The 20624-nt window shown below is 46.9% G+C and overlaps 1 protein-coding gene across 2 annotated transcripts in view; it reads left to right on the top strand.

The window, feature by feature from the left end:
* Positions 1 to 1221: 1221 nt before the first annotated feature.
* The window catches only part of ZFHX3 (zinc finger homeobox 3), a gene marked incomplete at its 5' end in the record, with an annotated part of 112579 nt that continues 93176 nt past the window's right edge, over positions 1222 to 20624 (top strand). For both annotated transcript variants that reach the window (XM_084294725.1, XM_084294724.1), the window contains 2 exons: positions 1222 to 3931; positions 7449 to 7945. In XM_084294725.1, coding sequence (XP_084150851.1) covers positions 1222 to 3931; positions 7449 to 7945 — 3207 coding nt within the window. The remainder of the gene's footprint in view (positions 3932 to 7448; positions 7946 to 20624) is intronic.

Raw genomic sequence — 20624 nt, 5'->3', positions numbered from 1 at the left:
CAATCTCTTACTGATCTGTGCTCTAGCTCATAACAGTAGCATTTTGGGGACCTAAGCTCATAGGTCTGTAACCTCTAGGAAGGCTCATTTTGCCTAACAGACTCCATTAGGATTGCAGCATAAGAGAGAACCCCAGGCTGCAGCGAACCTGGGAGCTGTGGATGTTGGCCATGTTCAGCAGCCTGTGCTCACTGACTGCTTGGCTGTTGGTGCGAGTTCTCTGGGTCTCGTACTTGGTGGAACAGAAATAGTGGGAGGGGTGTCCATCCTTCTCCTCCAGGACCTGTATCGTCTATTTGTGTTTGGGGGCTGAAGGGAAGCAGTTTGTGCTCAGGCTGTGTCCTGCAGGATCTCTGGGAGCTTCCTGAAGCATGTTGAGCTGACCACTTTCCGATCCCCAGGATGGACCCTTGTCAGATCTGGAATTTCCTGTTTGGTTTTTCTCCTGACGTCTCTCCTTTTAAACTCTGTCCAGAAAACAGCAAATAAATCTCCTGTGCATACTAAAAGCTGTGACTCCAAAATTCTTGCTCTGGGTCTCATGATCTACTACAGAGGTGCATGTGTGAGGCTGAGCCCAGGGTGCTTGCTGTGCTCCCAGAACAGCTAACAGAGGGGAACCGCCTGGACATAACTGCATCTGACTTAGGAAGCCACAGACATGGGAGCACAATTTTTTACAAAGTTTTGAAGTTCTGACAGTGTTCTTTTGTAGCTTCTGAACTCTGCTTCTCTCAAAAGCTTTTCTATTAATCTTTTTTATTTTTATTTTTTGAAGGTCTTTCAGGAGATCTAAAGATTTGGGGGTGTCAATGCAGTTCCCATGATCTTCCTGTCCCCCTTCAGAGAGGGTGAAGGGGGAGGTTTTCCCCACCCTCCAGCTTTCTCTGATGAGCCTCTTGCCTTCCCTGCTCCCCTCGGTGACTTGGGGAAAGTGGAAGGGGGCGAGCACCTTTTGGTTACTGCTGCTCGTTTCCTGTGGTTGCACTCCCAGCGCAGCATCCTCGGTTGGGTCTTCTGTTCCTGGAGCCTGTTTCGGGAAACCAGTTCTCGTGCCATCCCTGCTGATCCCAAAGAGCGGGATCCCCAGGGCGTCTGCGGTGCATGGTCTTTATATGGGAGCCGTGTGGTCTTCTCTCTGACTCACCTGTTTTTCCCTCTCTCCCTGCCTGCAGGTCCCAGCCGTACCGGGTGCAATGAGCGCTCCGTGCCGGCCCTGCCATGGAAGGCTGTGACTCGCCCGTCATCCCCGGGAAGGACAATGGGTGCGGCATCCCTCAGCACCAGCAATGGACTGATCTCAACAGCACCCACCTCCCGGACACGGCCGGCAGCATGGAGCAGCCCGCGGCGGAGAGCCGCGGACCCCTGGACAGCCTGAGGGTCCCTTTCCCTGAGCGCGTCCCCGAGAGCAGCGCCGCGGCCGGCCCCGGCACCGAGCCCGCCGGCAAGGAGGTGAGCTGCGGCCAGTGCGCGGCCTCCTTCGCTGGCCTCCAGAGCTACATGGAGCACCGCTGCGCCGGCACCCGCCCGCCCCCGCCTCTAAGGGGGGAGAGCGGGAGCGAGAGCAGCGAGGACGGGGACGAGGAGAGCGACGTGGAGAACCTGGCCGGTGAGATCGTCTACCAGCCAGATGGCTCGGCCTACATCGTGGAGAGCCTCAGCCAGCTGGTGCAGAGCGGGGGCGCTTGTGGCAGTGGCAGCGGGGCTCTCCCCTCGCTGCTCCCGAACTCTCTCTCCAAGCAGGGAGAGCCCTCCGCCGCCGCCCCCGTCTACCCACAGATCATCAACACCTTCCACATAGCCTCATCCTTCGGGAAGTGGTTTGAGGGCTCAGACCAGGCCTTCCCGAATACCTCAGCCCTGGCGGGCATCAGCCCCGTCCTGCACAGCTTCCGCGTCTTCGATGTGCGACACAAAAGCAACAAGGATTACCTGAACAGCGATGGTTCTGCCAAAAGCTCCTGCGTATCCAAAGATGTTCCCAACAATGTGGACCTGTCCAAATTCGATGGCTTTGTGCTCTACGGGAAGAGGAAGCCCATCCTGATGTGTTTCTTGTGCAAGCTCTCCTTTGGGTATGTCCGCTCATTCGTGACCCATGCGGTGCACGACCACCGAATGACTCTGAGTGAGGAGGAGCGGAAAATTCTTAGCAATAAGAACATCTCCGCTATCATCCAAGGGATAGGCAAAGACAAGGAACCCCTTGTCAGCTTTCTGGAACCAAAAAACAAAACCTTTCAGCACCCTCTTGTTTCCACAGCTAACCTCATAGGCCCTGGACACAGTTTTTATGGTAAATTCAGTGGCATTCGTATGGAAGGCGAGCAGGCCCTCCAGGCTGGGCCAGCCGGCGGAGCGGAGCCGCCGCCGTCAGGTGTCCTGGCCCCTGGTACGCTCCTCAACCTGGGTGGGCTGACCAGCTCGGCTCTGAAGACTCCAATTACCTCAGTCCCCCTGGGCCCGCTGGCTTCCAGTCCCACCAAATCCTCAGAGGGGAAGGACCCTGGGGTGGCAGAGGGGGAGAAGCAAGAAGGGGGTGACCAGGACAGCCTTTCAGAGAAGGCAGAGCCAGTTGAAGAGGTAGAAGAGGAAGAAGAGGAGGAGGTGGAGGAGGAGGAAGAGGAAGAGGAGGAGGAGGAAGAGGAAGAAGATGAGGATGATGAGGGTTGCAAAGGACTGTTTCCAAGCGAGTTGGAGGACGAACTGGAGGACAGGCCCCAGGAGGACTCTGGGGCTGTGGCAGGCGGCAGCAGCAGCAGCAGCAAAAAGGACCTTGCTCTCTCAAACCAAAGCATTTCTAACTCTCCCTTAATGCCTAACGTGCTCCAGACCCTGTCGCGGGGCACAGCTTCTACTAGTTCTAATTCTGCTTCTTCCTTTGTCTTTGATGGTGCAAACAGGAGGAATCACTTAAGCTTTAACAATGAGGGCGGTGGAGCCAACGTGGCAGAGGGCAGCAGGAGGCTGGACTTTATCGATGAAAGTGCCAATAAAGACAATGCCACAGCACCAGAACCAAATGAGAGCACAGAGGGCGAGGACGGGAGCTACATCTCCCATCACCAGCATGCTGGCCCCCTCTGTGAACTTGGGGGTGGGGAGTGCCCCTCGGGGAGCGGCGTGGAGTGCCCAAAGTGTGACACGGTCCTGGGCTCCTCGCGGTCGCTGGGTGGCCACATGACTATGATGCATTCTCGCAACTCATGTAAGACACTCAAGTGTCCCAAGTGCAATTGGCACTACAAGTACCAGCAGACGCTTGAGGCGCACATGAAGGAGAAACATCCTGAGCCGGGTGGCTCCTGTGTCTACTGCAAAAGTGGGCAGCCGCACCCACGGCTGGCACGGGGTGAGAGCTACACCTGTGGTTACAAGCCCTTCCGCTGCGAGGTCTGTAACTACTCCACTACTACCAAAGGCAACCTCAGTATTCATATGCAGTCTGACAAGCATCTCAACAACATGCAAAACCTGCAGAACGGAGGGGGAGAGCAAGTCTTCAGCCACACCGCTGGGGCGGCAGCAGCGGCTGCAGCAGCCGCGGCCGCTGCAGCCGCCAACATTGGTAGCACCTGTGGGGCCCCCTCCCCCACCAAACCAAAAACCAAACCCACGTGGCGGTGCGAGGTGTGCGACTATGAGACCAACGTAGCTAGAAACCTTCGTATTCACATGACCAGTGAGAAGCACATGCACAATATGATGCTGCTTCAGCAAAATATGTCCCAAATCCAACACAACCGGCACCTGGGCCTCGGTAGCCTGCCGTCCCCTGCCGAGGCCGAGCTCTACCAGTACTACCTGGCACAGAACATGAACCTTCCCAACCTGAAGATGGATAGCACTTCGTCAGATGCACAGTTCATGATGGGTGGATTCCAGCTTGATCCCACCAACCCCATGGCAACGATGACTCCATCTCTAGGTGAGGTTGAAGGGTTTTCCCCTGTTCCTGTGTGTGAGGGAGGGATTGTGTTTGTGTTACCATAAAACCTTCATGTGTGGGCTGCGTGCTGCGTGCCAAACTCTTTGTTCTGTCTCTGCGGCTTGCTGTGCGCTGCAGTGCAGTGAATTGCCTGTGTGTGATGGTCAAGGATGGAGTCTGCATGGTAGAGACTTGTCTTCTGCATTCCCTCACGACAGTTTCTCTCATCTGGGAAAAGTATGTCGCTCCTCGGTATGTTTTCTAAAAGTTCTGGTAAGGAGGTAATAAAGCAGTGGATACAGATTACAGCTAACGTGCATTAAATGTTCCTCATTACTATAGAAAGGATGCTTTCCAAGGGTTTCCTGATGATTTTCTCTTGTTTCGGTAAGGGATGCAAGTACTGTGTGGTGGGTGGCTTTGTGAGGCTTGTCCGCTCAGCAGCTAGTGCTCTCAGAGGCAGAGATTGAGTTGGTGTCTTACAAGTTGTGTTGCCCTGAGAAGAAAAGGTAAGTGTTTTGAGAGTTGTGATGAATTGGGTAGAAGGGGATATGTTCCTCTGCTGAAGAAGCTGAACTGAAATGTTCCTCTGATGCCAGCATGATATACAAGATTTGAGGCTTGACCGGATGAGAGTCATTAATCTGAAGAATGGCTATAGAGAAAGAAGATTATTTCGCTCATCAAATGACAAAAGCACTTTGAAATAAATTACCAAATGTGTTTTTCCTGAAAACAACCATTCATCATGTTTGTCTTGGCACTGTGGGGAGCACACCCTATCCCCACACAATTTAGCCCAAGAGTTAGAATGGGGTAGGGGTGGTTTCCAGTTAAGTTCTTCCAAAGTGCTGCTTACGTTGCACAAGACTGGTGGCAGCCGCTGCAGCACTGTTGTATTTCAGCTTTCATCACAGAGTCCCACACAGCACTTAGGGCATGGCAGCTGAAAGCTGAAATGACTTTTGTTTCTACATTCTTTTGTTACTGCTGAGGATTTTTCATAGTGCCTACAGAAAGTATGTGAAAAGAAATCTGTCACTTTACCTGCTTCCCTCTGAGCTAATTTCTTTGGCTGCACTCTGCCCTCTCTAACCTTGTCCATCCATTGATGCTATTATTACTGATGCGCTACGTTACTGGTTCGTTGGTCTCATGCATGTTCTCCTTTCCTTCAGCTATTCATAGTACAGCTTATTAGTCCAGAAGGACATGAAAGTCATATGAGAGAACAACAACACAAGATACTAAAAAAATGAAAACGGAGGAACTCAAGTGACTATAAATTAATTATCTTAATTTTTTCTTTGGTGTCCCAGCTTGCATCTTTGGGAGGTCAAGGACATAATCTTTTCCAGTATATTTTCAGTAGCACTGAGTTGCCAACAGATGTAACTGACAGCCATTTGCAATGTAGCTCGTGGTAGCATGTAAAGTTGAGGAGTCATCTGTGGGTGGTTTCTTGGAATGCACCCCTTTTGTAGCTCATAGCGTCTCCTTGCTGAAGTACAGGGAGATTGGCATGAGAGAATTTGAGAGTATTTTAACTGAAGTCTCTTAAAGTGCAAGACAAGGCCTTGACTGTATACGAGCTTGCCTGGAAAGTGATTTGTGAATAGTACACTTGATGGTTACAGATCTCAAGCTGAAGATCACGGAGGGAGGCCCTTCCCCATGTCAAAAACCACTTGACATAAGCTCAGCTCATTTAACTCATACACACACTATGGACTTTGTTAGAAGTGAAACAGATTTTTTCCATTTTTACACTTCAGTCCAAAACTGGGTTTGAGTAGACTATTAATATATCAGAAGATACTGCTTTCATGTTTTTACTGTATGATGTGTTTAGAGTAGGCTGATTCACAGAGAAGATTTCAGGATATGTCTTAAGCAGAATGCTTAGGAAAATTACTGTGATTCGGAGATGTGGACTATAGAAGGCAAGTGGTCTGTTCCTCCTCTTCGTGTGTTTGGTGAGCAGGTATGCAGGAGTAACTGTGTGCAGGCTGTAATTCTGCTGTGGCAGGCAGGGATAGAGTCAACTGAGAACAAGGATCATGACTGCTTTGGCCGAAGGGCAGGTTTCTGGCACTGGGGCTTGTTCCACATGAATGGGACTTTTTTTTGTCCAGCCACTTCTTCCCTGTGTGAGCACAAGGTACCCTCTAACAAACTCAGCAGTCAGGTTTTCTTGTAAGCTGTAGTTCTTGCTGCTTATGACTGTAATGGACATCACGGTATTGTATTTCTGCAGGAAAGATAGTAGCATATATACTGCCTAAAGCTGCAGCCTGCACCAGCTGTGGTGATGTGCTTTCAGAAAGGTCAGTATGGAGTTAGGGTATCTGCCTGAACTTGGAGTGTCCTCCCACTATTAGCTGTTTCTCAGCAAACAGATTGAAATATAGGAAACTTTTTGATTGGCTGAGTAACTGCTGACCTGAAGGTTCCTTTGATAAAATAAGACTTTTACGCCAAGCTATGACATAAGATCAAGGTAAAATACCAAAAGGCTGCAGGATGAGAGCACAAGTGTCTTCGCTTATGGGAAAAGAGAGCAAGGTGGAGCAAAGGTCCTAAGAAAAGGCTGGTGGTTGGTCTCTGTGCTTTGACATAAAAAGTTAATGTTAAAATAAGTCTCTGTCCGTATCTTCAAAGTAATCTGATGTAAATCAGACCTTGCTGTACTCATTTACTGTAGCTGAAGAGAGTTCAGCTCTTGGTTTGAAGAGGAGATCTATGACGCTTAAAGACAGCAAGCATCCTGCTGGCTTTCCTTGACATGTTCTTGCACTCACATTATTAATAATGGTTGTCTTTTTCTTGTGCGTTCAAAGCATTTATCAACATTGGTTTTAGAAGACTGTCTTCCATTTTTGAACTGTTGGATGAGAGAACAGTTCTAATACTGCAGGAGTGGCACCTTTCAGACTGGTTTTGTATGTGCCATGTTCTGCACATTGCCCGTTTCTGACTGCAGCATGGTGTCTTACCTATGTAATACTCATATTGCTTGAACTTGTGGCCAAGATCATGTTGAGATAGTGCTTAGGTACTGCATGAAGTAACGTTTGCTTCTTCAGGTAGGCAAGAAAAACACAGGAAAACCCATTATCCTGTTCTTGATATGGCCACAGAGACTTGCAGTGCAATGCTAAGGAATTTGTCCTCCTCAGGAACTGTTTCTGAAAGCAGGTTTTTTTTAATGTCATCTTTCATGGGCAGAGGGTTGGATGCTTCTCTTTCAGAGTTTGGCATTTACAAGGTAGGTAGCAAGGGCTACTGCAGTCCTTTCCCAGCCTTACATGCTGGCTGCTATTGCTTTTTTTTTTGTCAGATATGGTACTGGCTAGCAGAAGAGGAATAAATGAAGGGACGGCTGTGCTTGGCTTGTGCTGTGGATTTGGTGGATGCAAGAATTGCATTGAGCAGATTTCCATTCTATGCTTCTCTTCTGGCAACTAAAGAATTTAGATTTTCTGACCTCTTTTTTTCCCCTTTTTCCTTCGTGCAGTGGGTGGAGAGATCCCCCTGGACATGCGGTTAGGCGGTGGACAGCTGGTGTCTGAGGAGCTAATGAACTTGGGTGAGAGTTTCACGCAAACAAATGACCCATCACTGAAGCTCTTCCAGTGTGCTGTGTGCAACAAGTTCACTACAGATAATTTGGACATGCTGGGCCTCCACATGAACGTGGAGCGTAGCCTCCCTGAAGACGAGTGGAAGGCAGTGATGGGAGACTCATACCAGTGCAAGTTGTGCCGCTACAACACGCAGCTCAAGGCAAACTTCCAGCTCCACTGTAAGACGGACAAGCATGTGCAGAAATACCAGCTGGTAGCACATATCAAGGAGGGTGGGAAGGCCAACGAGTGGAGGCTGAAGTGTGTGGCCATTGGGAATCCAGTACATCTGAAATGCAATGCTTGTGACTACTACACCAACAGTCTAGAGAAGCTGCGTCTTCACACGGTGAACTCGAGGCATGAGGCCAGCCTGAAGCTCTATAAGGTAAGGGTTGGCTTTGCTTCATCTTTCGTTGCCCAAGTGCTGGAACAAAGGAAAATCTATTTTGATCCACAGTGGGTTGTGATCCTTTGGAGACAAGCTGCTCAGATCTCTCCAGCAGGACCCAGTCTCACTTGCATGATACAGCTCCTCAGCTCGTGTTCTCATAGCAGCTGTGGGTTTTAAAGCCTTAGGCCATTGACTGTTCATTTCAAGGCACTTTACATGGGGGCTTGTAGGTCTTATAAGTATTGTGTATGTGTTAAACTTCTACACACAAGGAATAACAATCACTGTTGAAAATATTGTGCAAGACAATATTAGCCTCTGTCGGCGCTGTTCTGTAAGGTGGGTCGTTAAGCTGTATGAGATTCTTGAGGAGAACTTGAAGGCCTTTGCTGCTCTCAGAGAAATGAGTTATTCTGGCTCTGAGAGGGCTGGGTGGAGGGAGCAGGGAGGGAAGGAAGAAGAGGGCTGCCATCGCTGTGCTCTAATGCTCTGTGTATGTTAATGCTGGGATCTGTGAGCAAAGTGGACGTGCTTGCTGCTTGCTTGAAGCTGGAAGAAGGTGGGCAGAGAAACCTGTGTGTGCGTGCATGTATTGGCCATGCTATGGCCAGAGTTAGGAGGCATTGCAGGGTTTCCTCCGTGGTAACATTTGGCCTGTGACTGCCATCTTGTTTTCCTTTCTTAGTTGTTGGTTTGTTTGTTTTGGCCTCATTTTGTGTCTTTATCGCCATCTTCTTTTTCCTGACGTACTTCTCTTGTTCACAGCCCCTCTCCCCTTGCTTGCTTGAACCCTCTGGGCTGTAACCCAAGAGGAGCTCCGGATGCAGTAAATAGTCCTTTCACTCGCGCAGCAGAATTGCTCCAGACGTTTCTATTGATTTTCACTGGACTTAAAGCTTCACCTTTTTCTCTAATCATCCCATAATGGCTTTAGTATGAACAATCAGGTACGAATTGCCATAAATCTAGGCAGCCGCATACCTTGCATTCACACATGCTATCCCACTCATTGCCCTCTTGTTTCTCTCATTTTTTTATGTTCTTTCTATCCTCATCCTTTTTTTCCCTGATTTTCCCCAAATTGACTGAGATTTCCTTTATGTATGAAGGTACATATACAAGCAGATCATATTTTTTACTTCCTAATTGTTTTTCAATTGTTTTTCTTTAAGTAATGGGACTTTAAAACTTGACATCACGCTGTACAATATCCCACCCACATCACGGTGCAGGTGCATTAGATTTCAATACTCCTGGATTTTTCCTAGGAATGCACCGTTCCAGCAAATTCAGAGGGGTAAGATGTGACCAGGAGCATTACAGCAGGTTTGTCTAGAAATGTGGTTGTTGGACTTGCCTGGAGTTGGTAGGGGACTGGTCAGAAGAACAGCAGAAAACATTTCTAGTGAGTTAGTTGTTGAGACCAAGGTTTCTGTGACGATCACTGTTACCATCATCAGCTGAGAATCAACATAGCACAGCAGTCTGGCTGTAAAAGTGATCACACCTCCCTTTATGCCTCTGCTCTCAGGTATGCAGGAGACCTGAGAAAATAAAATCAGCTTGGAAATTGGGGTCATGAGTATCCCACCGAGGCTTTAAAAAGCCAGCCGAGGAATCAAATCTTCTCAGTGATACTGAATTTGGGGTACAAAAGAGGTATTTGAAAGCTCTATTATGAGTTTTAACACTTAACATTGTTCTCTTAAAAATACTAAAAATTCTAGGTCTGGACCCCTTCATTTCTAGTGGTTTCTACTGGGGAACTGGGGAAGAAACAATTGAAGCACTTCAACTGGAATTCAAAAAAAAAAAAAAAAAATTTTTTTTTTAAATCGGATTTTGGGGGCCAGCCATAAATCTATGTAATAAAGATTCCTGAAATGCTTTCCTCGGGTGAAGAGGAATTGTCAGTTTTCAGGTTCATAAGAGGCCTGGGGAGGTCTCAGAGTTGCTACAGTACTGCTTTGCTTCTGACACAAAAGCAGTGAGACACTAGACCAAAAAAAAAAAAGAAAAAAACACGTTTCAAAGAAGTGAAGTCTGTTGTGCAGTCCACATATTAGCTTTCTAGTGTGTCTGCATAAAGCCTGTGAAATGCACAGTATGGGATTTTCTTTGTTTTGATAAACCACAGACTATTTTATCGTGAAGTGTAGCTCATGTTGCTCTGCATGGCTGCTCACTTGCCTGCTGGGGTAGGGGACAGCAAAAGGTGGGATTCGCAGTGTCTCACACCAGCATTGCTGGAATCCGTGACTTCATGGAAAAACCTTTCTATGGATAAAGCGAGCTGTTTGCTGAGGCCTCGGTGCAATTCTTGCAGTCTTCAGAGTGATTGTAATGCTGTGTCTCTTTTGATAGCTGAAAAGATGCAGTGGGAGTGGGGGTAGTTCACAGAATGGTTTCTCTTCTCTCAGGCCTTGGTGTGGTCTGCAGTAAATTGAGATTGATTGGATGTTATTTTTCCTCTTGCTAATGTAATCCATTAGCCTGGCACATGCATAATCAGTTTAGAGCACAGTTAACTGGATGTAATCGAGTTCTTCCCTGCCTGCTGGAGAAAATCCTCTCCAGATGCTGCTGGGTGAGAGAGCACACTAGGCTTATCACACACAATCCTCCTTATTCTGCTTTTTTGCCATTTTCCTCTTGAATTACATGTTATTGGCTGCTTGCATTGCCCAAGAACCTCTTCCATTGGTGCTACTTGTTGCCAGAAATGTGGTCTGGAGACGCTGTTAGCCCATAGTCTGGTGAACCTTTTAGTTGCCTCCTGCAATGCTTCCAGTGCCAGAGGAGGAGGTTTGGTCTTCTGCTGCCATCTTCGTCCTGCACATCGTAATAGCTTGCAACAGTCCTTCTCCCCGGGCAGCGATGAGGGGGCAGCGATGCAACTGTGGGGTCCATGCTTACAGTGAGGAACTGGAAGGATCTGGTAATCCTTTATCCTCTTGTTCCCCTAAATCCTGGGACTAAATAGGAAATTCTGTTGTTTATCTGGCACTTACTTGGGGGAGTACCGTACTTGTGCCTCTGAACATGATTTCTTACCTCCTGTGTGCGGTTTGTATTTTTTATTTTCTCAGAGAAACTACCAGGAAAGCAGGAGCGCCACGGTAAAAGTGAGTTTAAATTTCTGAGATGTCAAGACGTGGTTGTGCTGCTTTGAGGTAGATGACAGATTTGAAGGCCCTTCATATCCTAGCTGGGACAGCCAGATGAGTATCGTATGCGACTGGGGCTGGGTTGTGTCAGCAGCTGTAATCAGAGAGGTGGGGATTGTGCAAACTCTTGACAAGTGCAGGGCTGCTGTAGCAGAAGCGAAGTCTTGGCTCCTCGTCAGCACAAGGCCAGGCTTGGAGCACAGCAGCGTGCCCCACATCTGGAAGAGGTCAGGCACCAGTTCCCAACATCTATTGCACAGGTGGAATTTCCAGGAGGGATTAATCTGCTAGAGCAAGAGCCAAGTTTGGATATTTCCTACAACTTCCTGAGAAGCTAGTTCAAAACCTGTAACTCAATCAGAAGTTCAAACAAAGAACTACTGAAGAAACGCATTGCTGGCCAGACTGCCACATGAGTGCACTCAGTGAGTTCGTTTAGCGTCTTCATTTTTCTGTCTTTCCAAGTGCTAAGTAACTTTTTTAGGGACTGTGGGGTCTGAAGGAGAGGGTTTGGGCAACATGTTACCCTACACAGAGCTTCTTTGTTAAGTAGGAGAGGCAGAGCATGTAGGAGAAAGACTCCTTAATATCAGTACTCAAGATACCAGCAATAATGAAACTTTCTGGCTCTGCGCTGACCTGGAAAGAAATGAAGATGGCCAGTGAACCTTGTGAGAGCACAAGGTGCAGCTGCAAACCCAGCCGAAGATGGTGGAGCTGCTTTCCACTGCAGCTCCTACCGAGTGTCTCCTCCTGCCTCTCCCGTGGGTGCCGCAGCAGTGTTCGCATCTTCTGCGAGCAGAGGCTGAGCAGGAGCAGCTGCAGCGAGGTGCTGAGCTGTGCTGGCACTGGGGAGGCAAGCTTCTACAGATCCAGTTAAGCTCAGCATATGAGGCAGGCCAAAACCAAAAGTTTACGTTCTATGTGGTGTAAATTAAAGAGCTATGGAGGGACTTTTTGTCGTAAATGAAGATACTGATCAAATAGGCACTTGAGAAAGCTGGTGGAGAGGATGGTAATTCCAAGGACACTCTAGTGTGAGAGTGCAGAACACGTAAGTGTGACAGGAGCTAGGGTGACAGTGCACATTAACTTACTTGACTCTAGTAAGCAGAACTCCAAAAAGGTTTAATTCTCAAGTGATATGTGGAATATTGTGTAAGAGGCAGTTACTGAACAGCAGCGGTGATAATGCATTCAAATTCAGTGTCCTTATGTAATAAAAATAAGCAAAAAGACCATCTACTGTAACCATATCAAGCTTTGAAGTAAAAACTACATGAAAATGGGTGAGCTACTGCTAAGGAGAAATTAAAAGGGTGCAGCGTGCATAGGTCACAGGGGATTTACTTGAGCCCACATTAGGTGTTTGGATTAAATGTGTGCTACCCGGGAGAAAAACTTGAAAATAGGAAGAAAAAAAAAAAAAGGAAAAGTCCCCAAAGCCTAACATGATTAAATAAAAAAAGGAGGGGATGTGTAGAAAAGGAAAAGAGGACAACCACAGTACAGGGTGGGGAAGGAGTGATACTTTTGCCCATATTTCACAGAGAAGAATTCAAGGATGTCTCTTTACGTAGGATAAATCTGGGCAGCGGTCTCAGGTGGAGGTGCCAGTGCAGGAGCAAGTCACTGGGGGTTACCATGGCTCTTCACTCAAGAGTTCTGCAGGAACCTGCTTGCAAAATACAGACTTCGGGCAGTAATATGTGCCAGAAACTGCAAAGCACTGAGTAAACAAGTGGATAAAAAGTGTAATAAAAGTCTTAGTAGGCATATGGATCAGAAAGGGAAGAAACAGGCATTTGGAAGAGGAAGTTCTCTCAGTTATTTGAAAGAGTCAGCCAGCCCATAGACGGGATTGGTGTGGTTCGTGCAGGCCAGGGGGTTTTCCAGCATGTTTGCCAAGGTTCTCATTAAATAGCTCTTAAACAAAGGTGCAGGTATTGTCACTGGGAGAAGAGATCCATGAATGGATAGCTAGATAAGGATATGAAACAAAAGGTAAAACAAAAACTTACTTTCACCACGGAGAAGAAAGGCTAGAAAAACGTGTGGTTTTTGTTTGCAAGTGATCTAGAAATGGTTTAAAAAGCAAGCTTAAAAATCTGCTATAAGTTTAAAAAGAATGAAAAAAAAGTGTAGATCGCTTCAAGACCACTTCAGTGTTAAGCTGGATGGCAGTTGCAAGAGAAGTTTCCATCGCTAAGTGCTTTCACAGGAAATGACAGATGAAATTTGGTGGCGCAGTGTTAGAGGAATGGGGTAGACAGCCCTAACATGTATGTCTGTGTTTCTGTCCCTGTATGTCTGTGTTTCTGTCCCTGCTCCCCCATGATGCTAAAACTGATCTTCCTGCTTATAAGTGAGAGGTGGAGTCATCCCCACTCTCTTTGAAAACATTCTCAATGGTCAGTAGCAAGCACAAAGGCAAGGATAAAACATGGGAACTGTATAAATCCTTGGTTTTCCTGATCATTGAATATTTTTCCTGATATGAGCTAAAAAAAAAAAAACGTTATTCCCCCCCAGTTTTTGTTTTGTTTTTTTTTTAGAAAAAGCCCAGAGAAAGCAGCAGAGATAATAGAGATAATACCTGGATAGAATGACTTCTGTGAAGGCAATAAATAGACTTTGGGATTAGCCTGATGCACAAATCCAGAAGGGAGCGGAGGAGGTGAATAGGCAGCAGTTGCTCACCGTACTGTCCTAGCACAAAAATAAGGAACATCTGGTATGATAAGCAACAGGTTTAAAATAGAGGGGGGGGACAACAACAGTTTTTTGTACAGCACTTCATTTACATGTGAATTTCATTGCCGTGGGATGTTGTAGAGAGCAGACGTGCAGGTAGATTGAAAAAGGAACTGGACAGATACATGAGGGGTTGGTACATTGGTGCTCATTAAACGGTAATTGAGATGCAAACTCTGGCTCAGTGAATTCTCAAATAGCTGGTAGCTGGAAACTTTGATTATGCACTGGGAAAGGATTGCTTTATATCCGCCCTTCTTCCTTTTAGAAATTCCACTGCTAGTGGCTGCTCTCTGAATGGATTTTGGATGGATCAATCCTTGACATTACCCATTATGGCTGCTGTTACGTTGTTATAAATACTCCTGCCCACCAGCATCCACATCATGACTGCTTGCTGCTTGTCCCTGACTTCGTATTTTGTTAATACTGTTTGTCATCTTTGGGGTTTTGTGTGTCTTCCTTTACATAAGATAAATGCTTTAGGTATCAGAAATTGCTAGTTAATTAAAATCTGGTTGCTGTTCCTTTTGGAATTAATGCAAGTTAAGCATGCCAATGTTCTGCAGTATAGTAAAGCTGAGAGTCATCTCATCTCACCGTGTGGCTGACAGTAGATGTTTCCTGTAGGGCATCAGTGTATAAAAGCTCTACATTTTATCAGGTAAGGAGTTTTATAAAGAATTATCATAGGTTTTTGAATTTTGTAGAGAAAAATTTCAGAAAATTAATGGCATCAATAAGAAGCGAATAAAAGGAGTACTTGGCTTTTGGCTAAATAATATGAGAGACTGAAGTGGAAAGCAGTTTGTGTTTCTCCTCTTTATTTCCTCATGCATTTTAATCAGCCTACCAGAAGTTTGGAAAACTGTCTACATAGTCCCATCCTTCTACACCTGCTGGCAGAGATCTGTTGTCACACACAGTACAGAAAACTTTAATCCATGGCTGTTGCCATCAAGTGGTGGCTTTGCTTTCAGACCCTGGAACCAGCCCAGGCCGCAGCCTCACCTAGGGGTCCTGCAGGAGAGCTCCTCTCAGCATTGCCAGAGCTGTGTGTAGTTCGCGTGATTCAGCTTTGAAATGCTGAAATGATTTAACATAGGCAAAAGGAAACGTGTTTGGGTTTTGATTTTTATCAAAAACTTCCTTCAGTCTCTGCATTTTAAGGTTCTTAGGGTAAAGCTGCCCACAAAGAGTCTATCGTGCGTGTTACAGAGGATTTAGAGATGTATTAACCTTTGATTTACTCTCTGTCTGACTTCTGTGTGTTTTGGGTTCGTTTTTGCAAGTTTATCTTTTGAACTACAGATGCAGCATCACAGCTCTGAATTACACTCATGAGTAACATGGATTTTGCCAGAAGCCTGTTTAAATTACAAATTATAAGAGACTTTTAACTGATTTCCTGCAAGGTCTAACTTAAAATTCCAATGGTAGCTTCACAAGTGAATATCCATTTAAAAGTCTTCCCACAAAGTTGTTTTTAAAGCTGGTCTCTGAAACCTTTAATTCAAATCTGCCATCCTCTAGTCTGGGATAAACTCATGATGAAAGATAAGCTTGTGAATCGAAACAGTTCTGAGGACTACAGCGTGCTGAAGTCTGGAATGGACTTTGAGCCTTGCTGAGCTCGTAGCCTGACAAACTTTCTGAGCTGCAGCCCGGCCTGCACAGATGGTGGATCTCAGAGCTGAGAGGGGCTCTGGAGCCGGGCCAGCCTGGCCGAGCTCCTGGAGATCAGCCCGGAGCCTTGGTCGCCCCGCGAGGGGTGGGCGGCTGAGCCGGAGCGTGCGTCTCGGCGGCTCTGCCTGGTGCCTGCCTCCCGTTCAGAGAAATGCAAACTGTGACGGGCTTCTACACGGAACTGGCTGCTTCTACAGGAGGAATGAACCCCGATGATCCAGTTCTGTTTTAATATCCTACTGGGTTCGCTGAGTATTTTAATACAAAAAACAGTCAGGTCCATTTAACCCTTCCAGTAGCCTCCCTCATGGGATTGTGGTTTTTCTGAAATCTAATTGAAATCTGAATTATTGAAAATGCAAAGCACTGCCTGCTGAATGCTTTGTTCGTGGACTTCAGACGCTTACATTCTTCTTTCAACAGTTTTCCAGTAAGTACTGTGCCATGTGCCTAGTGAAGAAATGACCTTATAACAGCAACAACTGAAAGAGAGAGAGATACTGCAACTGGACCAGGAGCCAGGAGCAGGTGCTCGGTGTAGCAGTGTTAGGAGTTAACTGAAATAGGTAGCCAAAAGCTCTCTGTGAAACAAGATTTAGAATTCAAAACGTTTGTGAAAATGGATTAAAAAAATACCAGAGACCATCTTGACAAGCTGTTACCATAATCTGTGTAAATTTGAGATATTTTTTATGGCTTTGTAGCAGTTGCTTGTGAACAACTGCAGATAGCTCAGCTTGGTTCCTCTCTGGCTCACCAAGACTGGGGTGTGCTGGGATGAGGCAGGGCGCTGGGCAGTAAGATCGGTCTTGTGAAGTTGTCCTGGACCTCAGCCCTCATCTCACTAGATGTCACGATTCTAATGAGGCAGAAATGTGCACCTTGCATGACCTTTTTTCATGCATGATGCCAGTTTTATCTGCATTTGTGAGTTTTGTGTGTGTTTTTTTTTTTTTATCCCAGTAGCTGTGGAGCATATGGATGGATATTTAATTTTGCACACCCCAGGCAGGAATTTGTCCCCCATTGGATGGTGTTTGTCAGTACAGATTTTCAGATGGTGGGAGGATGGAGGATAAGGTGGTTGTGGCCATTGCTCTGATTTGCTGACAGAAGCTCTAGGAGGCCTTGGGTGGAGGTGTAAGCTGTTGGGGAGCCTGCTGTCCCTCCTGCACTGCTGTGGGAGGTTGCTTCTCTGCAGAGGAGAGCGTGGAGGGTGAATGTGTGTTTAGAGATCCTGGTCTGGATCCAAAAGACCTGCTTTTTATTTTACTTTTCCAGGCAATTAGCCACTGTGAGTACAGGCTGATGCAGAAACGTCTGCTTGCTCTCCTGCCTGCAGATGTAGTGCTGTGAAGAGGAGTTTCAGTCAGAACAGCTGGGCTGAGATTGGTCTGAGACAGGGACTGAGCCTGTTTGGTGGGGCCTCAGCCTGGTGTCCCTGCATACACCTGATGCACGCGGTCAAAGACAAGAGATTGGGACTGGAACAGCCTGGGCGTGATAGTGCTGGAGCGAGTGGGTCGGGGAGCTGGGCAAGTGATTTGTACAAGGCTGAGGCTGGCACGTGGGGTTGTGCGGCAGGGCTGTAAGCTCGTGCTTGCCAGGGTCTGCTGAAGAAGTGCATTCAGGTGGTTACCCAGTCCCGTGCCCCCAGCTGGGCAGCTGGGTTTCTGCTGTGGGTGGTGTGCACTGGAGACCAGGAGGTGCTGTTAATTCCTTTTCCCACTTCAGGGGTAGAGGGGCATCAGACTTCCAGTGCGGCGGGTAGCAGACCTTGCCAGGTAACTAAGTGCAGCTGCAGGCTTTTTGATGACACGCTTTGTTAAATAATGGATGTCTGCTTGTTAATGTCCATCTCGAGGAATGGGTTGATTGGCAAGCTGGGGAGGACCTATCGAGTGCTTTCCCCAGCCTGTTCAACGTGATGTGGGCTGGAGTCATGGTTTCTGTTGGGCTGCATTAGCGCTACCAGGTTACAAGGTGCTTTGTCTTCTGCTCTCCCAGATAACTGAGCTATTTTTGAGTAAAATTTTCGAACAGCTAAACTTCCAAAAATTACAGTGCAAGTGATATGGGAGGTTCTAGGTTTGCTATCTCCAGGAAATTGATTAGATTACAATAAATAATGTATGCATAATGCATAACTTAATACCGTGGTGTTTTTTTCTCGTACTTGCCAGTCCTTAAAGACTCTGGTCTTGCACTGCATTATGTGCAATCAAGTTCTGCAATTCAAATTAGGCAATAAGTTATGCTTGTGCAACAGGTTCTTTGAAAGTTGTGCCTTCGGGTACAGTTGGACAAGCTCTGGTAAACCTTATTGCAGCTGTTTGAAGATACCTGTCTCCAGGTTACATTGCCTCCCTGCCAAGGACTGCTCCCCACGCTGCAGAGCTGCGGGGCAGAGCACGAGCCTGTCGCTGCTGGAGCACGCGGCTGCGTGGGCCCTGCCGTGCCCCAGGCACTGCCTGAATGGTGCTGGCAGCACCTGGGAGATGGCAGCAGCATTCAGTGCGTGTTTCTTTAAAACCTCACGTCGGTTTGTTCCTCCACCGAGTTTGCAGGTCCCTGTGCCTGGACACAGTAAGCCAGCGTGGTGACTCATTGCAAGGAGTGGACTCCTGCTTGCATGGCTCTGGGAGGGACTTGACGTGCCTGTGCAGAGTAAAGATAATAAGCAGGCATTGGAGTCAGTTGATTTTTTACAGGGTACTGTATCATTGCTCTCTAAAACTGCCTTCTCTCAGCTGTATTTTGAATCCTTTCCATCGCCAGAAGCCGCAAGGAATTAACAGTCTGGATGTTATGGTACAACATGGTAAAGCTGATGTGATCAACTTGCAGTAAAAATATTTGTTTCAGTACTAGTTTGATTTATGTCAGAGTTGTCTTACACCTCAACTGCTATACTGCTTTTGTCCTGACACCAAAAATGCGTGGTTTTTGTTTTTGTTTTTTTTTCCTTCTGGTTCTGCATTTAAAACAGGGACGTGGATTTTTAAGGAGATACTTATTGGCCATTGAATCATCAATGAAGTGCAGTTAATTCCAGGATCCTGGTTGCCTCATTGCTCTAAACATCAGAATTTTTCTGTGCTGCAGAACAGGTTGCAATGGCTTGGGTAGAGATGTGGTTACTGTCTTGTCACACAGCTTTTTGTGGGCCTGATTTGACTCTTCTATTGTCAGCTTGGGGTCTCCCACGCTGGAGATGTGGGGAGAGTGGAGAGCTGATGCAAGAGGCAGAGGCCAAGATGCTCTATCTGATTTGAGAGAATGTAAAAATTTGCATTTTATCCATTCATTTCATCCCTTCTGCAGGGCCACGCATGGTTACAGAATTTGCAAGTATTGATGGACGTGATTTGTTTGGATTTCAGCACCTTTGTTTGGTGGTTATGGTGCTCTGACCTGCTGTCACTTATTTCCCTTCAGCTGCCTAATGGCCTCTAGACTTTATTTCTACCTCTTTTTCTGAACGTGCATTGCAGCCCTGTCTCACCCACTCCTCCTATGCTTGGAGAACGATAGTTACAAAGAAAATCACCTGGGGAAGTTTCAGGCAGCAGTAACAAAGCCTATTTCCACAGAGGGGAGGCTAATTACACAGCTAATTAATCCAACAGATGTCACTTTAAATGCCTGTTTCTTTGTGATTCTGTTGCACACATCATGCTGGTTAAACAGACTTCATGGACCCTGTTCAAAATGCCTGCACAGGCTGTTGGAGACTGCTGCTTCAGAACCCGGTGCGTGCTGTGAGTTCCCCAAGGTTTGTATCGAGAAACTCGTCCTGGAGAGCTCAGTCTAGACTTCACTCAAAACAGACTGCACCCAGAGTGAAATGCCGTTCCGTACTTAGGTTTGTTTTGAAAAATCTGAAATAGCAGTTGCAAGTATTAAAGCGATTGTTTACATTCCTGCTCTAAATGTATGGGAGAGAGGTGGAGACGCCAGGGAGGAGAGACCCCTGCCTGGTGTACCGGGAGTGCAGTCTGACTGGAGGAAAACAGAATTTGGAAACCTGAGCCTCTCCTTGAGGTCAGCAGTTCAAATCCACTGCAGCCCTGTAGTGCCTGAAGCTGCTTGACTGTCGGGTGAGCAATGTGGTCTGTCTGGTCCTGCAGCCAGCAGCTCCTGTGCCGTCAGGAGGGTTCCCTTACTCTGTCTCCCTGGGGAAAGAGTAAATGAACATTTCTCCAACATCCCGAGCCAAGTGTCTTCTTGTACGGGCAGTGAATGTGTACGGGGTTATCCACCAGGAGAAGGGAACAGTTTGTTATCCTCCAGTGGAGCTGAGGGTCAGTTGTCACTGCGTGACAGCTCTTGTCGCCTCTTCTGACACTCCCTCAGTTTGATCTCCTGCTGCATTTGATCACCAAAGTGGAGAATTTGGGGATGCTTGGAGCATGGTGCTGTTGGCACTGGTGATGCCCAGCTGTTCGCTGTGCTTCACGCTGTTCTGAAGGCTGGTAACACTAAGGCAAGTTGTGAATGCTCAAACTGCATATCTAACTGTTAACCCTAGGTAAAGTATGTTGTTGTTAAATACTGCCACACTGTACTTGAACAGTAATCTGATTTGAGATTGTGATCCTTAAATGTCCCATTTTCTGGGTGTATGCTCTTCTGACTTGGCATTTTCTTCCACTTTTAAGAAGTGGGCAGCCCCCAGCTCTGCTGGTACAGTGAGAACATACCTTCTGGGGACAAAAGGCTTGTACAAAGCTGTCTGCAGTGCTGGACAATGGCCAACAGCACTGTACTCAAAGGGTGGCTGCTGGAATCTGAATATGCACACACTGCTTTGAATATAACAAGTGACACAGCCTTAAAGACTGGATAGAGCTGTGTAGTATGAAAGGAGACATTCGAGGGGGAAGAGCATCTTTCTGGGGTCTTAACATTATCGGTAAATCACAGTTGGCGTACTTGATTCAGCGTAATGGATGTGTTCTCATTTCCCACAGCTGATGAGGATTATATCAGCTTGGTTTAACAGTCTCATTTTCTGCTCCCAATGCACACTTGTTTTAATGCGTTTCAGTTAATGAGGTAGAAGA

This window comes from Netta rufina (assembly GCF_964035555.1).
Source record: "Netta rufina genome assembly, chromosome: 13".
NCBI lineage: Eukaryota > Metazoa > Chordata > Aves > Anseriformes > Anatidae > Netta > Netta rufina.
The sequence above is the reverse complement of the archived record's forward strand: the minus strand, read 5'-3'. Positions and strand labels throughout refer to the sequence as shown.